This window comes from Pyrus communis, chromosome 1 (genome assembly GCF_963583255.1).
Source record: "Pyrus communis chromosome 1, drPyrComm1.1, whole genome shotgun sequence".
Classification (NCBI taxonomy): domain Eukaryota; kingdom Viridiplantae; phylum Streptophyta; class Magnoliopsida; order Rosales; family Rosaceae; genus Pyrus; species Pyrus communis.
The window spans coordinates 13,050,481-13,072,442 of NC_084803.1; the positions used below are offsets into that span (position 1 = coordinate 13,050,481).

Genomic DNA, 21,962 nt, shown 5'->3' on the forward strand with positions numbered 1-21,962 from the left:
CTGTTGGCTGTTGGCAAAGATTGAAAATTTGATAATATTAAAAAAAAAAAAAAAAATTGTGTCCATATCTTGGGCCTCAGCCCACCCGAAATAGACTGGGGCCCTTACTTTTTTCTCCGGATTTGACTGTTAAGGGCACGTTTGTTATATGTGTTGTATTAGAAATATGGAAAACCCTGCTCAACTTTTAAGAGTAATCTCATATTTGTTCAAAAAAAAATTTTAAATATTCTAAATAACTACTTAATATTTTAGAACATAAGCGTTCGTTAGGTCACTCAAATTAAGCGATTAAGTCACTACTGTTAACGGATGATATAGACAAATAACAAAATTGATTTTCACTAACTTGTCATTTTGTGGAGCTCTAAAATCTAAATCCTCATGGATCGATTTGAGTTTTAGAAATTCATAGAAGAGTGAGAGTAAAACCCCGCTTCAATATTCTTTCGTGTTATCACCTAAAGCTAGTGACTTAACATATGCTCACTTTTCAAAACATTAAATAATTATTTAAAACGTTTTGAAAAGTTAAGATCAATCTAAAATCACTCGTAAAAAAAGTTCTTTTTTTTTTTTTTTGGTACAAAGAAGGGCAAAGCCCGGTAAGCAAAACAAAAAAGTTAGGCAAGAACAACCCTAGGAAGAGCCCTGCCAATAGAATCAGAAACTAGAAAATTAGTAGCAGTGGTAGGAGGAGAAACAAAAACATGAAGGCCTAGGGATAGCCCATGACCCAAGTTAGCCATGTGATCAGCTGAGGCATTCTTTTCTCTATAGATATGAGTGACTTGGCATCTCCAATTTTTTTTTGATGGCTTCTTTGCAGTCAATAATGAGATTGTAGAGCGGGTGCGAATCCAGGATCAAAATAACAGCATCCCAAGAATCACATTCAAGGATCACATCCCTGCAACCCTCGTCCCAAGCTATAGAAAGGCCCATGAAAACACCCCAAAGCTCAGCTTCCATGATGGTTCCTCTGCCCAGATTAGCAGCAAATCCCTTAATCCAATCCCCTTCAGAATTGCGAATCAAGCCTCCAGCACTTATGTGACTAAATGGGTCATTACAACTCCCATCTGTATTGATTTTATATCTACCAATTGGGGGGTGGATCCAATGGATTGAGATGATTTGTCTAGGAGGCTTACTAGAAGAACACTTGTTGGCATCATACCAATCCCTTGCAAATTGAAAAATGAACTTCTGGGGTAAGACATGCGGTTGTTGGCCATCATTGAAGACAAGATTGTTCCTCCCTTTCCAGCAATACCAGAGAGTTGAAGCAAAGATAAGGTTCTAGGGTAAACCATGTATGGTATAACAATGTGTCCTAAGGTTTATGGCCATCCAACTCTGGAAATCAAGAGCAAAGGAATGGGCAACTTCAGGAGGGATTCCAACACCATTCCAAAAGGAAGGAGAATGCCTACAAGAACTGAAAATATGATCCATTGATTCCTCAATAGTAGGGCAGATTGGACAACACGGGTTATTAGTAAAACCTCTTCTAGCTCTCTGCACATTGGTGAGAATTTTCCCATGACCAATAGTCCAAAGAAAAGTCACTAATTTGGGTGGGAGCTTGAGTTTCCAAATGAAATTCTATTTCCAGGGAATGATATCATCATCTCCAAATTACCTTATCTTCCCTATGATTCGCAATTCCAACATGTAAACTGAAAATATGTTCCACAATATCAGGAGGAAGGCAAGAGTATAACAAATCTACATTCCAACCATCATCAGTAAGGAAGTCTTCAACAGTCCATTCAAGCATGTCAGCTGAAAGAGGGATGGTAGCAAAATTTTCGAGTACGCCACTCTCAAGCCAGTTGTCTTTCCAAAAATGAATTTAGCTTCCAGATCCGACTCTCCATCTCATACCATTAGGAAGGATTTGGGCACCAAAGAGGATTCCACGCCAAGTATGAGAACAATTAGTGAACTTAGCAGAGCAAGCACCCACCATGTCCTAGTGTTTGAGATACTTTCCCTTCAAAACTTGTGCCCAGAGGCCCGAGTCTCTTTGCATAAGTTTCCAACCAGTTTTAGCAAGGAGGGCTTGGTTCATAACATGGGTATCTTTCAAGCCTAAACCACCCATGAATTTAGGTGTGCATACTGTCTCCCACTTAACAAGGTGAACCTTGGAATTTTCCTCAGTGTGTCCCCATAAGAAATTCCTATTCAACTTATCAATTTTATCACATATGGAAACTGGGAGGCGAGTAGATTGCATTGAGTAGATTGGAATATCTGAGGCAACTGATTGGAGGTAGACAAGCCTACCTGCCATAGAAAGGGTATTGCTCTTTCCAAGCCTTAAGTCGATGTTGAACTTTTTCCACAATGTTTCCATACGTCTCTTTATTGACTCTAGAATGCAGTAACGGAACACCCAAGTAATGTCCTAAATCAGAAGTGAGAGGAGAGCCACAAATGTTGGCAATTTCAATAGCCTTACTTCGAGAGATATTAGGACAGCAGTAGATACATGATTTATCAAAATTCACCTGCTGACCAGACACAGCACAAAAAATATCAAGACAATCCTTCAATAATCTGGCTTGAGTTGAGGAGGCTTCCGCAAACAAAATAAGATCATCCGCAAAATAAGATCATCCTTCAATAAAGTTCTTTTATGTCTCATAAACACTTATTTGTTTCTCTTTTTAATGTTAAACGTATTTAAGAACATACTTAATCGCCCTCATCACTGTTGTTTAATAGTATATTATTATTCATGCACACTTGCAAATAAAATGTTTCAAGTTTTAATTTTAGTGGGCGACGAGGTGGATACTATTTTATCTTACTGCTTTCAGAAACAGCCCAAACAGCCCCTCACTTTGCATTGCTTCACTCTCCGAGTCTTTCACTCTTCAGCTCCGTTCAGCTTTCAGAGGCGCACGTTAACCATGCTTAATCTACACACCCGCTCACCCGTTCTTCAACCTCCCTGCACTCCCTTATCCATGTTCTCCCGCAACACAAACCGCTTCCCGCCATTTAGTACCGTTGGACTTCACTTTCAGGGCTTTTCTGCACAGCCGGGGGAGCACGGGACCTCCGTATTCGTCGCAAAAGCGGGTCGGGGCCTAGGGCTGAAGACCCAGAAAGCGAGTGACGGAGAAGAAGATAAAGACGGCGGCTTTGTGGATATAGATTTCGAAGTTGCAGCTGAATCCGAAGACCGGTTTCCGGGTCGGACCGGCTTCGGAGGGAGAGAGGAAGAAAAGGACTTTGATCGGGATCCCGAGTTTGCTGAAATTATGGGTGCTTGTCTTGATGACCCAGAAAAAGCTAGGTCCAAGGTAATCCCTATTTTTTGGATAATTTGATGTTTGTGTTGTTTGGAATTGTTGAGGTTTAAGGATTTTTTTTTAATGTTTAAGGATGTTTGAACCAAATTGCAGATGGAAGATAGGTTGAGGAAGAAAAGGAACAAGATTTTGCAGACAAAGTCTGGTTCAGGGCTGCCCATGAATGTGACATTCAACAAGTAAGTTCAGATCATGTAGGAACACAAAGCAATTTGTAAGTGTGATTTTTGGTCCATTTTCTGGATTGTTCGTGCTGTGATGCTTAATATTGTATCCCGATGAGCCGAAATCATAGCTATTAGTTATAGTTCAGTAGTAACACTGAGTAATGAAGTAAGTTTTGAACGAGCCTCTCGAAAGCTTGATGGACAGCGCACGTCAGAAATTTTGTATAAACTGCTATTTTGATTTATTTTCAATCTAATTGTGAATTTGTGCATTAAGGATGTTTACTCGATGAACTAAGACCTTATGTCTTCTTTGAATGTATGTGATCTTCGTTTCTTTTGGTATGGCTTCTTTTCGAAATGAGTCAAATGACTGCTATTAGGTTGAGGAGCTCGGGATCGAAAAAACCCAACTGGTTTCACTGTCCTTATGTGTTGTATGCTCCAAAAAAAGGGAACCCTGTTCTCGTTCCTAGAACTAAGCTCTAGCAGCGACTTTTGATGGGTCAGACGAAATGCATTGTACCTAATCGCTGCTTCTTTGTCATATGTTACATTGTCAAGCTATCACCGGTCTTGTTTGTTCAATATCTGCCGAAACAGTACAGAATTACTAACTTGCTCTTTGCTCTTGGCCACTGACAGCTTTGGTTTCTCAAACTCGTATATATGGTTTGAATTCTACAACACTCCATTGGAGCAAGATGTTACCTTAATCTCTGATGTAAGTAATTTATCTTACCTTGAGATTGTATCACTTTGTAATGTATGCAGTAACATAGTTGACCTGGCTTGTCTACAGACCATTCGATCATGGCACATCATTGGGCGCATGGGTGGATGCAATTCCATGAATATGCAGGTAAATTTTCAACCACTCTTTAAAATTTTGGTTTAGACTTCATGAGTCGATAACCAGTAGAAATATACTGTACATGATGCGAATTTTTGAGGCATACGTCCTCACCCTCTTTAATTTCATTCATGCAGTTGTCACAGTCTCCTTTCGATAAACGACCAAGTTATGATGCAATTCAGGGAGCAAATGTGACCCCAACTACTTTTTACAATATCGGAGATCTTGAGGTTCAGGACAACTTAGCACGTGTTTGGTATGGAGCTCAACTAGTATTTCTAGACATGCTGTAGTCTTTATAATTTGAGACTTTACTGTGATGCTTCGTTTCATGCTGATGCTTTTATGTCATTGGGAATGGAAGTGCAGATGGTTCTTGCTCACCAATCTGATGAAAATTTTGGCAGGGTGGATATCGGCACCAGTGAACCATTGCTACTGGATGTTCTAATAAACGCATTGACTCAGATAAGCTCCGAGTGCGCCTCTCACATCCCTATATCTTCCACGCATCTTTATTCACCTTTTCTGATATTGCGTGATGAATGCCTTGTCCTAGATTCAAAAGCTTTTTCGCTTCTTATTTCAGATGTTCATTCTAACTCATATCCCTTGATTGGTGTTAAACAGCTTTGTCGGAATCAAGCAAGTGGTGTTTGGTGGATCTGAATTTGAAAACTGGAAGGAGAACATGACATCAGAGGATGCAGGTTATAGCATCCACAACATTTAGCCAATTCACGGTGCATCGGAGATTTCTATACAAGGCAGTTAAGTCATGGCTCTTTAGGCTCAACATCTGAGGATTGAAGATCTCAGACTTGGTACAAATACCGTCAAGATTGCAGACATTGGGGCAAGCCAATTCAGTGATAACTTCAAGTTGCGTACCTCATGTTTTTTATCCTCGTGGTTTCGGTTATTTGGATTACGGAAAAATTTGGAACTTGCACAAAATCCATTGACAATTTTCTTCGCACCTTTTTCCTTTCATTGGAAACTTTGACTTATATATGTTCATTTCCACGGAGAAACTGAAGTGTAAGATTTTCGACAAAACAAGGACATGAACGGTAGAGGGGGAATGGAGGAAGAAAAGGTTTTGGTTCTTCCTCCTCTACCGTTCATGTCCTTGCTACTTGTGAAGGAGCAAGGGGGAATGGCGAGAATACGAGTAGATTCGGTTCACAACAATTATGAATGAATAAAAAGTTACGGAAGTAGCATGTCAAAGGCATTAGCTGCTCAATTTCACTGGTAATAAAGTTCTCCAAATATTCAGATAACATAAGCTAGAATCACGCATAAGCTCAGTAATTTACAGAAAAGCTTCCTCCGATATCCCAATCCACAAAACCAGTTTTCGCCTAACAAATTGCATCACTGGGTTAACTGCAACCGCATCAGAAAAATCTAAGTCCATTATGATGCCTCCGAAACGAGGGAGATCTGCGAAGACAATTTCTCAGCTACTGATTTGATCTCTTTCACTCTCTCCTCAACTAACTGCTGGAGTTGCTCTTCCTGATTTGGTTGATTTTCGTCTATCTGAACAGTACCAGTAGCTTCACCGGCCTGTGACCTGAACATGACAAATGACATCTCCGGCTCATATTCGCTTGGAACTTCAACCACTCGCTTCCCACCCGCCCCAGAATCTTTTCCTATGAGATCTTCCTTCATGCGATTAGAAATAATTCCCACAAAATCCTCCATGTACTTGTCCACAGGATCAAGGCCGATATAAAGGAAAACATCCCAGCACTGAAGAAACTGTTTCTTGTTAATTTTCAAACTTTTCCGGGCATCCTCAATGACACTAGTAGCTGGCATGAGTCGAGGAGTGTGTGTCTTCTTCGACAACTTTCCTTGCTTCAGTTGTGAAACTGCTGAGTTAACTGCATCCTTGATTGGGTCGAACTTATGAAGGCGTAGTACATCAACACAAGTACGTACATGTTGGAAGTAATCTAATGGTTCTTCAACTGTGAGGTCATGGACGTTTTCAGATACTGCAACATCATTGAGAGCCTCAAGAAGGTATCGTCCATAACCCTTGTGTTGGTAAGGAGGCAATACCAATATCTGACATCAACAAAGATTCTAGTAAAGAACAGCACCAATAGTGCATAAACAATGAAGTTAATGAGAAATACTACATAAGTGATATTGACAAGGAGCAAACCTGACTGAGCCGCAACCGAGAACTATCAGGATAATGGTAAAAACGATAAACAGCTGTTAAACCAAGCAATATATTGTAGATGTCCCCCTTCTCATCTATTTTGTTCTGGATCAGGACATACAGCTCCCATCTTGGATCCACGACATTGATCGGACTGCTACCTAATCCAAAAAACAGCAAATGATGTCACAGTGAGTCATGTACTGCACTCCCCTCCCCTCTCTTTCCATAACAGAAGGAAACTACCAGTGTTGTCTGATAAGACAAGGTAAGTGAAGAGATTACCATCAACAAGAAGAAGAACAAGAGGAATCAAGTGACTGTAAAGGTTCCCAGCAGCCGTCTTGCCCACAACCAAGCGAACAACCTGAACATAGTCACTGTTATTGCAAAATGCAAGAAAATTTATCATATTTTAAATACTGCGAAAAAGACAAAGCTCGCCACATCAAAGTACCTGCAAATCAGAAGTGGTTGCTCCAAGCTGACCACTACAATAACTTATTTTTCCATTAGAGGTCTTGCACTGTAACACCTCCCCAGTTGTGACCATGTATCTGCACACGTATTAAATGGTGGAATTCATGATATTAAGTAAACAAAAAAAATCTAAATGTTTTTGCACTCAACGAAAGGAAAGCAAAATTCATTACCTAATCAAATTCTTCTGCGTCGAAAAAGTTTGAAGGAACTCCTCTTCACTCTCAACGAGGGTCTCAGCAAAAATTCTCTGGAGAACATTACTGACTTAGCACCAGAACTAACAACATACTAAACAAAAGTGAGGGTTTAAATTGGGAAGCAAGGCATACCTGAAGAGCTGCTTTCAAATCGGTGATCCCTTTTCCACCCTTATAAAATTTAGAAATTGCTATCAGTAAAATTTTCTTGATAAAGAGGAAGCTAGGAGCACAAGTTATAAGCAAAGTTGGCAGATAGAACAGAGAGAGAGAGAGAGAGAGAGAGATCAACAGAACAGGAGTACTTACATCAGTTGTGCTCTCAAATGCAATATCAGCATACGCATGAAAGGATAAACTGCTAACCCATATCGTAATCTGCATCCGCAGAAAGATTAAAACGAAGCCATTCTAAATCACTCCATTCAAACTATTAAAATAGCTTTTGACATTACTTGCACCAGTGCAGCAAATTCTGTGAAGGTAAACTTCAAATGATATGCACAAAGATTACCTTCAATCCTTTGTAACCATATATCTTCCCATCATCATCAAAAGAGCTATTCAAATCAACAGGCTCAATACAAAAACTGTCTGTAGAACCCACTTCCTCTTTGCTAGAAACTATGATTGTAGCCATTGATTAAGCATGCATGTAAAAATAGAGATATATTACTAAAATAAATTAACCACAACAAAACCATTATCATTGAAATTCAGATCGAGGAGAACGAAAGTATTATAAAAATGTAAAACATTATTATCACAGTCAACAATTAAACTTTTCCAACAAATCTGAAAATCCATAAAGCAACCAACTGCGTCTATTCTTAACATCCTCCGTCTAAACTATTAAGCATTCTAGGACTTGCATCTCAATCATGTAAATATCTTATTTTCCACTCAGCCAAAAATCATCACTTTTCGATTACTGACAGAATATCAACCTTAAGTCCAATAAATCAAACTTAAAAATCAAAACTGCCATTTTCCGCCACCGCAGTTACTAATTAATCAAACAGCTGGAATGAATGAAATCCCACCAAAAAAGAAAAAAATGGTTTCTTGCCAAGGGAACTACCTTACAGAACCAGAACAAGATACCAAACAGCAAATCATCATAAAAAAAACGTTAGCTCAAGGTTAAAATCGATAGAATTAAGCACACTAATCAAATAATCCCAAAAAAAGCGCATAAAACCCAACATACCTAGGTATATCTTGATGCAATCTTTGGCCTCCAGTCCAGCATCTGCTCCCAAATCGACGAAAACAAACAAAATCAATGAATTTAGGGCAGAAACAGAAATAAAAATTGAAATTCGAGCAGAATACGTGGAACTATGGAAGTGCATTCTAAAAACAACGGAAACATAACTGAGGAAACGGAAGCCAGGACTCACCGACGCTGGAGAAGCCGACGCGACGTCGTTTCTTAGGTTCGGTGGCGGTGGGATCGGCGGAGGCTCCTTGCTTCTGCACCATTTTTCGAATTAGGGTTTCCGGAGCTGGAAATGGGAGGGAGAGAGGCGGGAAAATTACACTGTTGCAAATTGGGACGTCTGTGATATTTATGGCGGAAGTTGGTGAAGATAACTCTCAGGTGCAATGCACGTGTTACCCGTTCCAATTTTTATATTTTTGTTTTGTCAAAATTCCAATTTTCCAAATGTTGAATTTCAATAGTGTACACACTGTTCGGCTCGGTTTAGTTCGGTCTAGTTTCTTTTGGAACCGAATCATATAAAGTATTCAGATTTGAAGTTGAATGATAAGGGTCATATCAATACAATCAAACCAATAAAAAAAAATTTAGTATGGTCGGTTTAGATTCAATTTGAGTTTATGCCAGAAATATCGTATTTATCCCTTTGTTTTGAGATTGTTTTGGATCTTAAAAACCAAATTAAACAACTATTCCAAGTTTCCAACAACGAAATCGATCGCACACGCTTCAGCCTTTGTTTAACTTCAATACTCAAAGGAAACCGATTTATGCAAGTATTTTAAGAACCAAATTCTTGTAAGGTACATCGGGCTGGTTTGGTACGCATCGACTTCAACTAGTTAGAAAAAAATGAAGTGACAGATAAATTTTGGTTTAAACTGTCATTCATTAACCATATAACCATAAGCCATCTTGCAATGAAATAGCCAAGGCGAACCATTCATATGCACGTGTAGAAATTGCAACACTGAGCTCCATGATTGAGATATTTCTAAAAACTAGATTGCATTACGAAATATCTTCAGCAAAATTTGGCGACAGAAACAAAGCACTATCCTTCCCTTGTTCAGTCAAGGGGCTAGTCTTAATGTTCATCAAGAGAAAATACAAGATCTAAAACCGGAAATCATGTCTCTCCTTGGACCTGGAAAAGGGAACTAAACACCAAACGAACACAACGACGACACATTTTTCCCCTCACTTCCTACCGGGGGTCTTCACAGCCTGCCTGTTCCTCTTCTTCACACCAGACTTGGCAACCCTGAGACTCTTGTGAACGGCACTGAGCCTGGCAAGGGCAGCTCTCTTCAAATCAGGTCTGTAGAAGTTATCCGCAACCTGTAACAAGTCGAAACCAAATAACTATTCAGTGAGTGCGGAATTCAATCAAAGTTTGCATTGTGCAATGAGAGAAATAAGAGGGATCACATAATCTGGCATGGGCATTCAACCCTATAGTTCAATTATCGTTGCATGATTTACATCAACCTATTTAATCATCTAAGAAACATGTATGCATGAGAGAGAGAGAGAGAGTGTGTGTGTGTGTGTTCATATTTCGGGTAGCCTAGGAAGCATGGACACTAAACGAATTGGAAAAGTTATTACTTTACTGAGAGGTTTTCACAGGGAAAAAACAATGTAAGCATTTCAAATCTAACAGAACACAAACTACACTACTATAAAACTATGGTCTTCGAAATTGGATGAACATCTGAAAACAAGATATAACGATACAGTTTTTAAGACAGGCCTGAAAGGCGAATTTCCATTTTACTTCAGGTGTCGCTAATGTATTCAGGTCTTCAAAAACCATATCAATCATCACTCAATCACTCAACAAAACATATATATATGCCAATCTAAGTGAAACTTAAAAAAAAAAAAAAAAAAAACAAAACAAAAAACAAAAGCCCAAATTGTATTAGCTAAAGAGGGTGCTCAGAAGCCAAGCGTAACAAATGTATTTCATCGAAAATCCCACACAAAGCAGGATTTTCTTACGTGTTAGCTGCTCATCACTGCTAAAAAGTAACTAACATAGCACATTACACATGATCAACTAGGGCTACATACAGACGACAATATGGCAACGAAATTACAATTACAATCAATTTAATCCAAGGATTATTGAAAATTAAGCATATCGATAATTCGATTCATACAGCAATACTCAATTAGCTAAATCCAAAGCTTATGCTAATCACATTGTCAATTACCTGAGTGGTAACAGCCTTGGCGGCGCGGGGAAACTCCTTTCGGATCACAGACTTGTGGAGCAGACTGGCGGGCTTGTTCTGCTTCTTGGTCTTGGTGGTGGCGAGCACCACAGACTGGTCTTTGCCTCCTGCCTGAATAGTAACCGTCTTCTTGTTCGCCAAACCTAGAAATCGCCACCGAAACAAACAGAAGGTTAGAACGACGATTCGGCTTCCTGAGGTTTTACATTTTTTTTATTTTCCCGGGAAACAAAAAGAAGGTAAGAAAGGAAAATATACCGGAATGCTTGTAGGAATGGAGGTTGTAGAGGTTGTTGGGCTCCTTGCTGAAGCGGACACCGGCGTTGCCGCGGCCGAACTCCTTCACCAAGAAGCAGTTGTTCTTCTTCACGATCTCCCAGATCAGTTGTCCCGGAACGGTCGTCATCGCACCTGGATTCCGCTGCTGCAAAAATCACAAGAAAAATCAACGGCTCAGATTCAACACCGAGACCAAAAATGATTCGATAGAAACGTGATCTGAGTCAACGGAGAGACAGAAATGGAATCGGAGCTCGAAGATCTCGGCGATGGTGGTGGACTTACATTTGCAGAGGGAGAGAGAGAAGGAGGCTCCGTGGGTTTACCAGTGTAGCTGCTCAAGATTTCGTTTATATAGTCGTCGTTTACAAAAACCCTACGCACTAAAAACGATTGGCTGAGAATGTAAATGACGACCTTTATCATTGTAAAGTCATGATGCGTTTACAATACCGGCCGTTTGGTCTAGTGGTATGATTCTTGCTTTGGGTGCAAGAGGTCCCGAGTTCGATTCTCGGAACGGCCCCTTTTTTACCTCTACTTAATTACTTTTTATATTTTTTTCTCATCAGAATTATTTTTTATATTATTATTAAAGTCGAAATTACAGCTTTGCCACTCAGCTCGAAGTACCGAGCCCATAACGCTACCCTGCTCCAAGTCCCTTGCTTTCCCTTCCGCAACCCATCGCGGCGGCCGTTTTTCTCTGCCCCCCATTTGCCTGTCCCTCTCTTGCGGTAAGATTTTTTCCCTTCCTCTTAATTTCCGAAAAGATATGAAATTTAAATTGATGGGATTAAAAAGGTGAGAACTTTGGTTCGTTGAAATGCCTTTCCTCTTTTCTTTTTTAAAGTCCGTTAAGCTTAACTGAATTTTTATATGTTGTTTTACTTGTTTATTCTTGCTTAATTGTTCCTGTCGTTGTTTTCGTTTACGTTGTGCATTGCTTTCTTAACATCTGTATTTTATTATGAAAGTTTAGCGCCCGTTTGATAACCATTTTCCGCTTTTTAGTTTTTAGTTTTCATTTTTTTTTAGGGCCCCTTTGATGATGAATTCTGCATTTTTGTGCTAGTTTTATTTAGGGCCCGTTTGATAATCGTAGTTAATCTCCACTTTCGTTTGATGATCGTTTGATGATGAATTCTGCATTTTTTTTAGGGCCTTTTTGTGCTAGTTTTATTTAGGGCCCGTTTCATAATCGCTTGATGATGAATTCTGCATTTTTGTGCATATTTAATCTGTAATCCAACCTAACATGAATTTGGATTGGACTGCATTGAGTGCAGATTACTCAGTGAGTGAGCCAAAAGCTGTCCTAATTACAAAGAAACCGTGGTGGTAGCAGAATACAGTTTTGGAATCAGTTAGTGAAGCAATGGAAGATAACCGGTTGGCATCCGTGCACTCTACAGTGTTCAAAGAGTCAGAGGATTTGCAAGGCCAAAGCACCGAAATTGAAGGATATGATTTCAATCAGGGAGTAGACTACGCTCGCCTCATGAGCTCCATGCTCTCCACTGGCTTCCAAGCCTCTAATCTTGGAGATGCCATTCAAGTCGTCAACCAAATGGTAAATTTCTTTTACCAAACTGACCTAGTTGTCTTTTAATTTTTGACCTAACCATTATTTTTATTGCACTGAAGCTAGATTGGAGGCTAGCAGATGAGGCTATAGATGAAGATTGCAGTGAGGAGGAGAGGGATGTGAAATACAGAAAGTCGGTGAAATGCAAAGTGTTCCTAGGTTTTACTTCGAATTTGGTTTCGTCTGGGATTAGAGATACAATTCGGTACTTGGTGGAGCACCATATGGTGGATGTTGTGGTTTCAACTGCTGGTGGTATAGAGGAAGATCTAATTAAATGCCTTGCACCCACTTATAGAGGTGATTTCTCTCTGCCGGGAGCACATTTGCGGTCAAAAGGCTTGAATCGTATTGGTAATTTGCTTGTTCCTAATGGAAACTACTGCAAATTTGAGGATTGGATCATACCAATTTTCGACCAGATGTTGAAGGAACAAACTGAGCAGGCATGGATTCAAATATAATGCTAACTTTCTTTTCACGTTAGTTTTTTTGGAGGTGTGGTGTAGTGGTTAGGCTGTGATCAAAATGGTTTTTTCTAATTGTTTTTTCTTTTAGCAGAACGTATTGTGGACTCCGTCTAAATTGATTTCACGCTTGGGGAAGGAAATAAATGATCGACGTTCATACCTGTATTGGGCATACAAGGCAAGAAGTCAACCTAATCAAGCACTTTATATTTAGCTCTTAAGCTTCTATAGTATGTTTGCCTCATGAATTATGTGTTTTACAATCTGAATTTGCTTGGATGAGCATGCATAGACCAGCGTCTTGTGAAATTGTATTTTGATGAGTAGAGAGATTAGAAATGGTTATTTGTGGTCTCAGGGGTCAGTTTTCAGGATTTCAAAATGGTACTGTCAATTAGTACTGCGGTTGCGTTTTAAAACTTGTTTCTATGAAATTAGTGACAGTCCACTTATGTTTGGTATGTTTTTGTGGTTTCTTTCCAGAACAATATCCCAGTTTACTGTCCGGGCTTAACAGATGGCTCACTGGGAGACATGTTGTACTTTCATTCTTTCCGCAGCCCAGGTCTGATCATTGACATAGTGCAAGGTACGTTGCTCGTTTACATTGTCATTGCAGCTCAGAGTATACTTGGGAAATGAATCACATGATAGTATGCCTTTGAACAGATATTAGGGCCATTAATGGTGAAGCTGTTCATGCAAGCCCAAGGAAGACTGGAATGATCATTCTCGGAGGGGGAATGCCCAAACATCACATTTGCAATGCCAATATGTTCCGTAATGGTGCGGATTATGCTGTCTTCATCAATACTGCACAAGAATTTGATGGGAGTGATTCTGGAGCTCGTCCTGACGAGGCTGTATCATGGGGGAAAATACGGGGTTCTGCCAAAACCGTCAAGGTATTATTTAATTTAACCCATATCTATGCTAAGTTTTCTCATTGCGTTCTGTCATGTCCTTTGCATTCTTGAATATGTCATCCTCGTTTCTGTTGTAGTATCATTTGATTATTTTCCACCTTTTTTTATTGGTTGAACCAGGTGCATTGCGATGCAACAATTGCTTTCCCTCTGCTGGTTGCTGAAACATTTGCAAAGAACGCTGTCCGGACTACGACTTGATACAGGTTTTGATTGTGAAGATTGATTCGTAGTTTACGGTTTTTACATGATAAGACTGTTAACATCGGGTTAGAACGCATTCTGATGGCGCATTTCTTCCCTGTATGTAAGATTAAATTGATTTACATTATCGTGGAGGTTGAGGCTTTAGGAGTGAATTAGGAAACTCCGGCTTCCTCAATTCTCCTTGCTTTAAATTTCCTAGCTATGTTTTAATTGAACTACGAAATAAGAAATTTTAGTAGACGAATTCGTCTAATTTCGAACAAGCCTACCTTGTTTCGTTTTAATTCATTTTTGGTTTGAATGATCTTCGAACCTCGGTTTGCCATTTCATTTCGTAACTGCAAAGATGAAGTTGTTTATGCCTCGTTATACATGTAAGGCCTTACAAAGTAGGCCAGAAAAAGTGCACGTTATACCAATAAATATATATATATATATATATATATATATATATCTATATGAATCGCACTTTTACAGTGGGCCGGAAATTTTGAGTGTAAAATCAATGTATTCATGAGTATAATACCAATATATTGAACTGCCATTGTAAATCAAACCCCTCAGGCATTGTGCCCACCTCTTTGCACCCGAGTTTGAAAAACATATTACAACCGAAATTCACAAATTAACAAGATATTATATTCAATTCTCGTCTCCAACTTCAGAAAATTAGGGGACAAAACCTATATGTATTTTATTACAGAACTCCTTAACAAATGTAATCTCATCATATTTGCAATGGTCTGGAAAATATAAGACTCAATTTCGACGCGAAGTAACGATACAGCTATCAACCCTTTACTTGACGATCATACAAAATTCAAGCATATCAAAGAATAACAAACCCTGATATAATCACATGAAAATGTATCCTATATACGTATGTGGTAATAACTATGTTTACTGTCGATTCTGCCGGAGAGCCATAAACCTGGCGATTATGTCATCAGAGTCGGGAAGCTTTGGGTGAACATGAGAAACTTTCTCCTTTGGTGGACTCTCTGTAGAACCTGAGGACTTTGATGTTTCGATCTTTCGAGAATTTTCAGATGATTGCTCCCTTGCAAATGGCTTTGAGGTCTCTACATGGGAGGAGGGCCTCTTGGATTCCGAAACTGGTTTAGGCGCTGCTTGTTCTACCTGTTTTCCTGGGCGCTCTGAACTCTTGGTCTGTGACGAGGGATTTGGTAGGGTCTCAGAAGCATATGCACTTCTTGAAGAAGGGTTTCCATATGACTTAGAAGTCTCTACATCTTCAGGTGAAGGACTCTTGGATTCTCGAATTGGTTTAGGAGCTGCTTGTTCTGCTGGTCTATGCCACTCCTGACTTCCTGGACGCTCTGAGCTCCTGGTCTGCGAGGAGGGCTTTGGTAGACTTTCAGCGGCATAGGAGCTTCTTGACGAGGGGTTTCCATATGACTTTGAAGTCTCCACAAGTGAGGATCTCTTGGACTCTGGCATTGGTTTAGGAGCTGCTTGTTCTACCGGTTTATGCCACTCCTGACTTCCTGGACGATCTGAGCTCTTCGTCTGGGACAAGGACTTTGGTAAAGTTTCAGTGGCATCGGAACTCCTTGAAATGGAGTTTCTGTTTGAATTTGAAGTCTCTACAGGCGATGTCCTCTTGGATTCTCGTACTGGTTTAGGAGCAACTTGTTCTACAGGTATATTCCACTCCTGCTTTGGGCTCTTGATCTGGGACGAGGGCTTTAGTACAGTTTCAGTGTCATATGAACTCCTTGAAGAGGGTTTTCCATACTCTGAAGTCCCTGACACGTCAGACACAATTGTTGTCTTTGAGCTAGAGCTTCTAACTGAATTTGAAGAAGACGGCTGTGTTCTTCTAGACAGTCTAGCATTTGGACGAGCATTGCTGGTGGAAATCTTTGTAAGAAGATCTTCCTCCGGTTCACTATCCTCTGAATCAAAGAAAGAAAACGTGGATTTGGAGCTTGCCTTTACTTCGGATCCCAATTTTTTATTGAATGAGTCTTGGCTACTTCTAGCAGTTCCGTGTGACAATTCATCCTCAGAAGAATCATCATCAGAAGCCACATATGAGATGGGGGTTCTCGTGCTCCGTTCCTTTATCAGTTTGTTGCTCCCTTGCTCCCTTTCAGAGACAACAGAAGTCCTGACTGATGGAAAGAAGGAAGGTTGCTCAACCTTGGTATCTTCAGTATCTTGTTTGACAGACAATAAGTTTCCTGGTAGTTTCTTCGTATACGGTGGATGCCTTAAACCCTTATTTCGCAGCCCACCTGTCAACATCCCTAAGCTCAGCTCATTGTCAGTGTCACTTACACAACTACATCCATCTGAAACCTCACTATCTTTCATAGTTTGACGCAAATGTGTTGTTTGAAAATCATCCCTGGCATTTGAATCTATTCCAGATTTCCTTAGCCTTACAGATGGCTGACCAGTAGGCAATTCATCAAAATCATACCTTTCCTCCGGGACGATTCTATTTTTGACTCCTTGGCTTCTCTCGGGATCTGCTTCAGTTGAGTCCCAATTATGGGATGAAAGCAGCAACCCTGGCTTTCTGTTAGAACCCACATTTGTCTCCTCCGAGGATGAAGATACAAATGACCTACGACTTGCACTTTGGCTCTGCACAGGGGAAAATTTAGAAACTGTGCTCTTGGCAAGCTTGTCTACCTCCTCTTCACTGTCTGAACTTGGGCCATCTGACGCATCAAAAGCAACAGGCAACAAGTCATTTGGTTGTGAAGAGTCCATGGAACCTGTTGAATTTTCTGAAAAAACAGGAGGGGAGTGCTTCACCGATGAAGAACTTAGTTGTGAACTGGAATTAAATTGTACTTCATACGTCTGTTGTTTAGAGCTCCAAGGATCCAAACTAGCTGAAGGAGAAAATGAGTTTCTATCAGGAGAAGGAAAAACCAAACTGGGTTCTTGGTCCTTGTAGTCCTCCACATCAAATTTACATTTATCATCGTCTGAACCAGATTCATCAAAAACCAAAGGAGCATTTCCATCAGAACTTATTTCCTTTGTGCTTTCAAAGATATTAACATCGTTAACAAAAGAATCCTCATCACGGCCATTTGAAACACTTTCATGATCATTACTAAAATTTCTTGCATGAGAATGAGAGGAAGACCAGACAGATTGTTCTCCACCCCTCTTATTTCCCAAATAAGAAATATCGTCACTCCGTCTTAAAACATCTTCCTGATCATCACTGCCAATGCTTGAATTAGATCGGGAGGAAGGCCAACTAGATTTCTCTTCAGATCTCATATCACCAAAATAAGCAACATTATCAGGTTTGTTTCCAGTTTGCATCTCACTCCCATACTCCACACCAGTGTTGCCTGACTGTCTCTTCACACTCAATTTACCTATAGGATTGGATTGGGAAGGTCTACTTGATTTCTCTTCTGATCTCATATTACCCAAATAAGAAGTTTTATCAGGTTTCATTCCAGTTTGCACCTCACTTGCATACACGTTAGTGTTGCTGGACTGTCTTGTCGTACTCACTTCACTTACAAAGTCATGCTTCTCGGGTTCAGATGACTTCTTTTGAGGATATCGATCTGACACTTCATCAGGATGTCGATCTTGCATTTGGTGACTATTCACTGAAGGATCATTTGTGGATGTTCTATTAGATGCCAAGGGAGCTGACTGGCTAAATTTATCCCATGATTCTGAAGAGTGTTTTCTTGAAAGTTCAGCAGCTGCTCTGGCAGCCATGCCTGCCATTTCTGCTGATTCAGCAGCTGCCTGAGCTGCAGAAGCAGCATCCTTAAAATGCATGTTCCAACTCTGCCTACCCGGTGAAGAAGAATTTCCATCCCCAGGAGACGAATGTCTATTTTCCATCCCATCATTTTGATTTCCTGCGTGGGAATGTCAAATTAAGAATGAATGAGACAGGAGAAAATAAAAATACCACTCGTAAATAATAAACTTATTAAACCACCATCTTCCAATGATTATTGATGTACCTGAAGATCTCACTTCTGAATGAAATGAGCCAGATGTCGTTGCTTTGTTGGAAGAAACATTTGAAGAAGCAGAATCCTGGAAGTGAGGTGCAGATCTTGCATTCTGCTGGTTAAAGTTCGTGGGTGGACCATAATTCCCATAATTTTGAGGTGGAGCCTGAACACTAGAAGGCGCCTTGACATCATGATTAGGAGGAGGTGGGCCACGAGGAGGTTCCTCAGGAATTCTAGCAAAAGTATTTGGCCCATTCTGCTCAAATGTCAAAAAGTATAGCGATAAATGGATGTGTCTTAAACAATGAAATGTAATGCGACTAAAGTGAAACTCTAGTTTTATGATATCTATGTATTCTCAAGCAATGAATGGACCAGGCTAGAGGGGAACAAATCTTACCAGCAAGTCCTCTGGAGGCTTGGACTCTTTCTCTTCAAAGGATTCAGGATCCCATTTGACATTATGTTCCTCTGCAATTGCAGCCAAGATTTTCATCTTGGCAGGGCCATCGGGTGATTTGGTAGATAACTTCTCCACTAACTGACACGATAATATTAATTAATAAATAAAAAGATCAATAAAACTAATCTACTGGGTGCTGACTTTAGTTTTGACAAGTTCATCAACATTCTGTAATTGGCCCGATAAAAAATAGTTGTTTCTCCTATGCTGTGAATATAAAGAACCTTTAAAATTATCCAGGAAATTGCACAAGGTACATACCATGCGACTTACGCCACAATCCGGGCGCAATTCAACAGCGTTAGAGATATACTCCTTCCCATATTTAGATGTGAAATGCTTGCGAATATCCTTGAGTTCTGGTATGTCTGCGCATCTTGGAGATGCAAATACTACACTTGCAATTGCTTCCTTCAGATCAATGGGGCAGTTTCTGTAAAAATATAAAACAAATCCTTAGTTGCAAGAACACTAATAGTACTAGATTCATGAATAAGCTATGAACCTATCATAAAATAGTAAAATACACAATGTTAAGGGAAGCACTGACAACAGACCACGTAACTGATGCATAACAAAATACAGCTTAGTTTAAGCATAAGAGCATATGAATGAATAAAAGATGCCAAAACCATTCAAGAATTAATGGATTTACATACTTTTGCGACTCAATCATAGGCAAGCGTGCAGCAATAAGTTCGCAATATATCTCGATAAGTTCGAATGCTGCCTTTATCTTCTCTTCTCTGACCACATGTTCAACCTGAGATACAGGATTCGCGTAAAAGTCAGCAAAAAAATGTATGTTAGCACACTGGAAATTCAACAAAAATAGAGTCTGCTACTATAATCAGACATCAAATACAAACAGCCAGGGCAAGAAGTTCAGTTTTCTAATTCATTTCCTGGCCTTTCACGAGTGCCCCACCACACTTCAAAATTTTGCAAAACTGCGTATCCTCGCCCATTAAATCCATTTCAACCAACATAATCGGAAAACAAAACGTATCATTACCTTCCTAAAATGCAATATTCATAACAGGTCCTCCAAATTAAACAAACTAGTGAACAATGCAAAGTCCAATTGCTTTGAACTCGAAATCTATTCATCGTTAGTACAAATATTGTCAAAGCCAATAGGATCAAATCCATCAAGAAGCATACTCTACCATACAAGACCAAAACGTTGAATTTAAAATCTCAAGTAGAGAAAAACCGAAAAAAGAAAAGAAGTTCAATTGCAATTAGATATGATGATCAAGACAAACCCGAATTCTAGCAGTCCGGTCCTGACCAGTCTCAAGCAACTGGGCCAATTCCCTCCTCATCTGCTTCACTTGTGCATCCTTCTTGTTCTTCAATAGCTTTATCCGTGAAACCGCAAGCTTTAATGCCGTTTTGCTGCACCAAAAACCCGCCAAAATCCATCAATACAACAATAAAAATTCCCATACTTACTTAATTTTCGATGATAAAAACTCAAAATTCCACAGTAGCTGAGTCAACCCGCGCAAATTCATCACGTAATTACAGAACTCTGTTCCAATTTTCCCTTCTCTTCCCCTAGGATTCTCGGAAACCAAACAGGTCGTTGAAAATTACAAAAAAATAAGGAGAAAAATTACCATTTGGCAGGCTTGAAGCTCTTGTGAAGCATGGTGAATTCAAATTGGGAATCTTCAAAACCGAAAGCTCCGAAATCTCGAAACTTATACGAATTTAATTTTTTTTTTTTTTCTGAATCTTTCTGAGAGCGTAAGAAATCTAGATGGCGTTTTGATTCAGGGAAGCGTGTGACAATATTATTACAAATTGGAATTTTTTGGAGATGGTTGGGATTAATAAAAAGGAATCAGAGGAACGCTTACACAGCGTTTGAATGACTAAACTTGAGATTAATAAAGGAATTCTAAAATAACGCATCGAAACGAGAGAATTTTATTTTTATTTAATTTTGTGTATAGTTAAATTTGATGTTGTCGTCCATTGCACATGCCCAAAGCCGTCATTGTATGTGACGATGACCGCAACCATGCCAGTGGGTGATGATGAGGATGAAGATCCTGGTCGGATTTTCTTTGTGAAAATTCTTGCCGGATTTTTTGTGTGAAGATTCAGAGAATTCTCCAATTACATCCATTCATCGTACATTATACGGTCAGTTTTTGTTTAGTACTGTTTATATTCAATTTTAAATAAAAAAATTTATAATGATTTTCAACTGCACGATGTATTATGAACGAATGTGATTTGAGGATTCCTAAAATCTTCACGAAGAGGATCTAACGAGGATCCTCTCTCATGATGATGGGTGTCAATTTGAGTATTTTGTTACTTATTATGGCGTTGTTGTCATTTCATAGCCTCATATGAGTTATATTTTGTTTCTTTTGTTTTAACCTACACTCGTTACCGTTACTTATATGTCTCTCACATATAAGCTCACGTGAGGACATGTGCTACTACATGATACAGCTAATGTGAGAGACGCATACGATGTAATCAAAACTTTTTTATGCAACTCTTTCATATGAGTTGAGGAGCAATTCAAGCATCAAGAATTCAGGAGATTACAGCCTACGATGACTCTCCCTATAGTTCTAGTTACATAATTTGTCACGTAACTTGATTACGTGATGAGAAATATAGAAAGATCAATATATTTTCGAGACAACCAAGAATCTCCCGACGAACGCCGGTTTGACTTGTCATGGAATAGAGCCAACTTGTGAGCAAAGCATTCATTCACCAAGCGGCGTGGATAAGTTTAGAATGGTAGGCAGATATAATTAATGCCAGCAAAAGTTGTTACTTGTGTGCTTTCAGGTGGGCGCCAACTTTCTTCGCCTAAACTGTTTACTTTAATCGAAATTGACTTCCTAATTATTATTTTTATAAATTAAGGACCTAAACTTTTGAAAAGTAGAAAATTTACCTCCACTGTTGGACTCCATCCGTATTTCCGTCAAAATGAAATTAGTCGCCTTGGACCAACCAATAAAAACCGGATTCTTTTTTTAAGGAATCATGTGATCATAACCGTTCATCGTTCATCTTGTGATCAATTTTCATTAAATACTATTTATATTTAATTTTAAATTTAAATTTTGAAATGATTTCTGATCGCACAATGTACGATAAACTGTCACGATCATGGGATTCCTAGGATTTTCAGGAAAAGGATCTGGTAAGGATCCATTTCCTAAAAATACGCCGGATCCTTTTCCTAAAAATAGAACGCATGAACTAATATATATCTTTACTAAATTCCTAACTTAAAAATTTTGAAACTAATAATATTCTTAATTAACAACAAATTGGCAAGTGGTCATTTACCACAATGGTGGAAAAGAGTTGAGCCCTTATA

The 21,962-nt window shown here is 39.3% G+C and overlaps 5 protein-coding genes and 2 non-coding genes across 8 annotated transcripts; 3 read left to right on the forward strand and 4 right to left on the reverse strand.

The window, feature by feature from the left end:
• The first annotated feature begins 2,807 nt into the window (after positions 1-2,807).
• On the forward strand, positions 2,808-5,327 carry LOC137734402 (uncharacterized). Its single transcript, XM_068473678.1, has 7 exons — positions 2,808-3,320; positions 3,423-3,508; positions 4,142-4,220; positions 4,299-4,358; positions 4,487-4,608; positions 4,760-4,831; positions 4,983-5,327. Exons 1-7 carry the CDS (start codon positions 2,925-2,927, stop codon positions 5,083-5,085), a joined length of 918 nt encoding a protein of 305 aa, XP_068329779.1. The 5' UTR covers positions 2,808-2,924; the 3' UTR covers positions 5,086-5,327.
• Positions 5,328-5,574: 247 nt separating this feature from the next.
• Positions 5,575-8,744, reverse strand: LOC137734393 (histone acetyltransferase type B catalytic subunit-like). The gene is made up of 10 exons (XM_068473671.1): positions 8,621-8,744; positions 8,428-8,469; positions 7,732-7,841; positions 7,527-7,595; positions 7,350-7,388; positions 7,191-7,267; positions 6,995-7,094; positions 6,823-6,904; positions 6,538-6,698; positions 5,575-6,437 (listed from the first exon to the last, which is right to left on the reverse strand). Exons 1-10 carry the CDS (start codon positions 8,700-8,702, stop codon positions 5,775-5,777), a joined length of 1,425 nt encoding a protein of 474 aa, XP_068329772.1. The 5' UTR covers positions 8,703-8,744; the 3' UTR covers positions 5,575-5,774.
• A 678-nt stretch (positions 8,745-9,422) lies between these two features.
• LOC137745595 (large ribosomal subunit protein eL28z-like) lies at positions 9,423-11,349 on the reverse strand. Its single transcript, XM_068485573.1, has 4 exons — positions 11,250-11,349; positions 10,944-11,109; positions 10,665-10,828; positions 9,423-9,783 (listed from the first exon to the last, which is right to left on the reverse strand). Exons 2-4 carry the CDS (start codon positions 11,089-11,091, stop codon positions 9,643-9,645), a joined length of 453 nt encoding a protein of 150 aa, XP_068341674.1. The 5' UTR covers positions 11,092-11,109; positions 11,250-11,349; the 3' UTR covers positions 9,423-9,642.
• On the reverse strand, positions 10,382-10,473 carry LOC137720310 (small nucleolar RNA R24). Its single transcript, XR_011066493.1, has one exon. It is a non-coding gene; the product is annotated as a small nucleolar RNA R24 (small nucleolar RNA).
• A 69-nt stretch (positions 11,350-11,418) lies between the features above and the next one.
• On the forward strand, positions 11,419-11,490 carry TRNAP-UGG (transfer RNA proline (anticodon UGG)). The gene has a single exon. It is a non-coding gene; the product is annotated as a tRNA-Pro (tRNA).
• A 92-nt stretch (positions 11,491-11,582) lies between these two features.
• On the forward strand, positions 11,583-14,415 carry LOC137708175 (deoxyhypusine synthase). Of its 2 annotated transcripts, XM_068447187.1 has the most exons (7): positions 11,583-11,701; positions 12,254-12,537; positions 12,612-12,998; positions 13,114-13,200; positions 13,506-13,611; positions 13,692-13,927; positions 14,069-14,415. In XM_068447187.1, the coding sequence occupies exons 2-7, from the start codon at positions 12,343-12,345 to the stop codon at positions 14,147-14,149; spliced, it is 1,092 nt and encodes a 363-aa protein (XP_068303288.1). In that variant the 5' UTR covers positions 11,583-11,701; positions 12,254-12,342; the 3' UTR covers positions 14,150-14,415. The 2 variants fall into 2 exon arrangements, with proteins under 2 accessions (XP_068303288.1, XP_068303297.1); XM_068447196.1 differs by lacking the exon at positions 11,583-11,701 and having other exon boundaries at positions 12,403-12,537; positions 12,616-12,998.
• A 409-nt stretch (positions 14,416-14,824) lies between these two features.
• On the reverse strand, positions 14,825-20,532 carry LOC137748833 (uncharacterized). The gene is made up of 7 exons (XM_068489022.1): positions 20,221-20,532; positions 19,864-19,996; positions 19,255-19,358; positions 18,857-19,028; positions 18,533-18,673; positions 18,139-18,388; positions 14,825-18,030 (listed from the first exon to the last, which is right to left on the reverse strand). The coding sequence occupies exons 1-7, from the start codon at positions 20,250-20,252 to the stop codon at positions 15,056-15,058; spliced, it is 3,807 nt and encodes a 1,268-aa protein (XP_068345123.1). The 5' UTR covers positions 20,253-20,532; the 3' UTR covers positions 14,825-15,055.
• Positions 20,533-21,962: the final 1,430 nt, after the last annotated feature.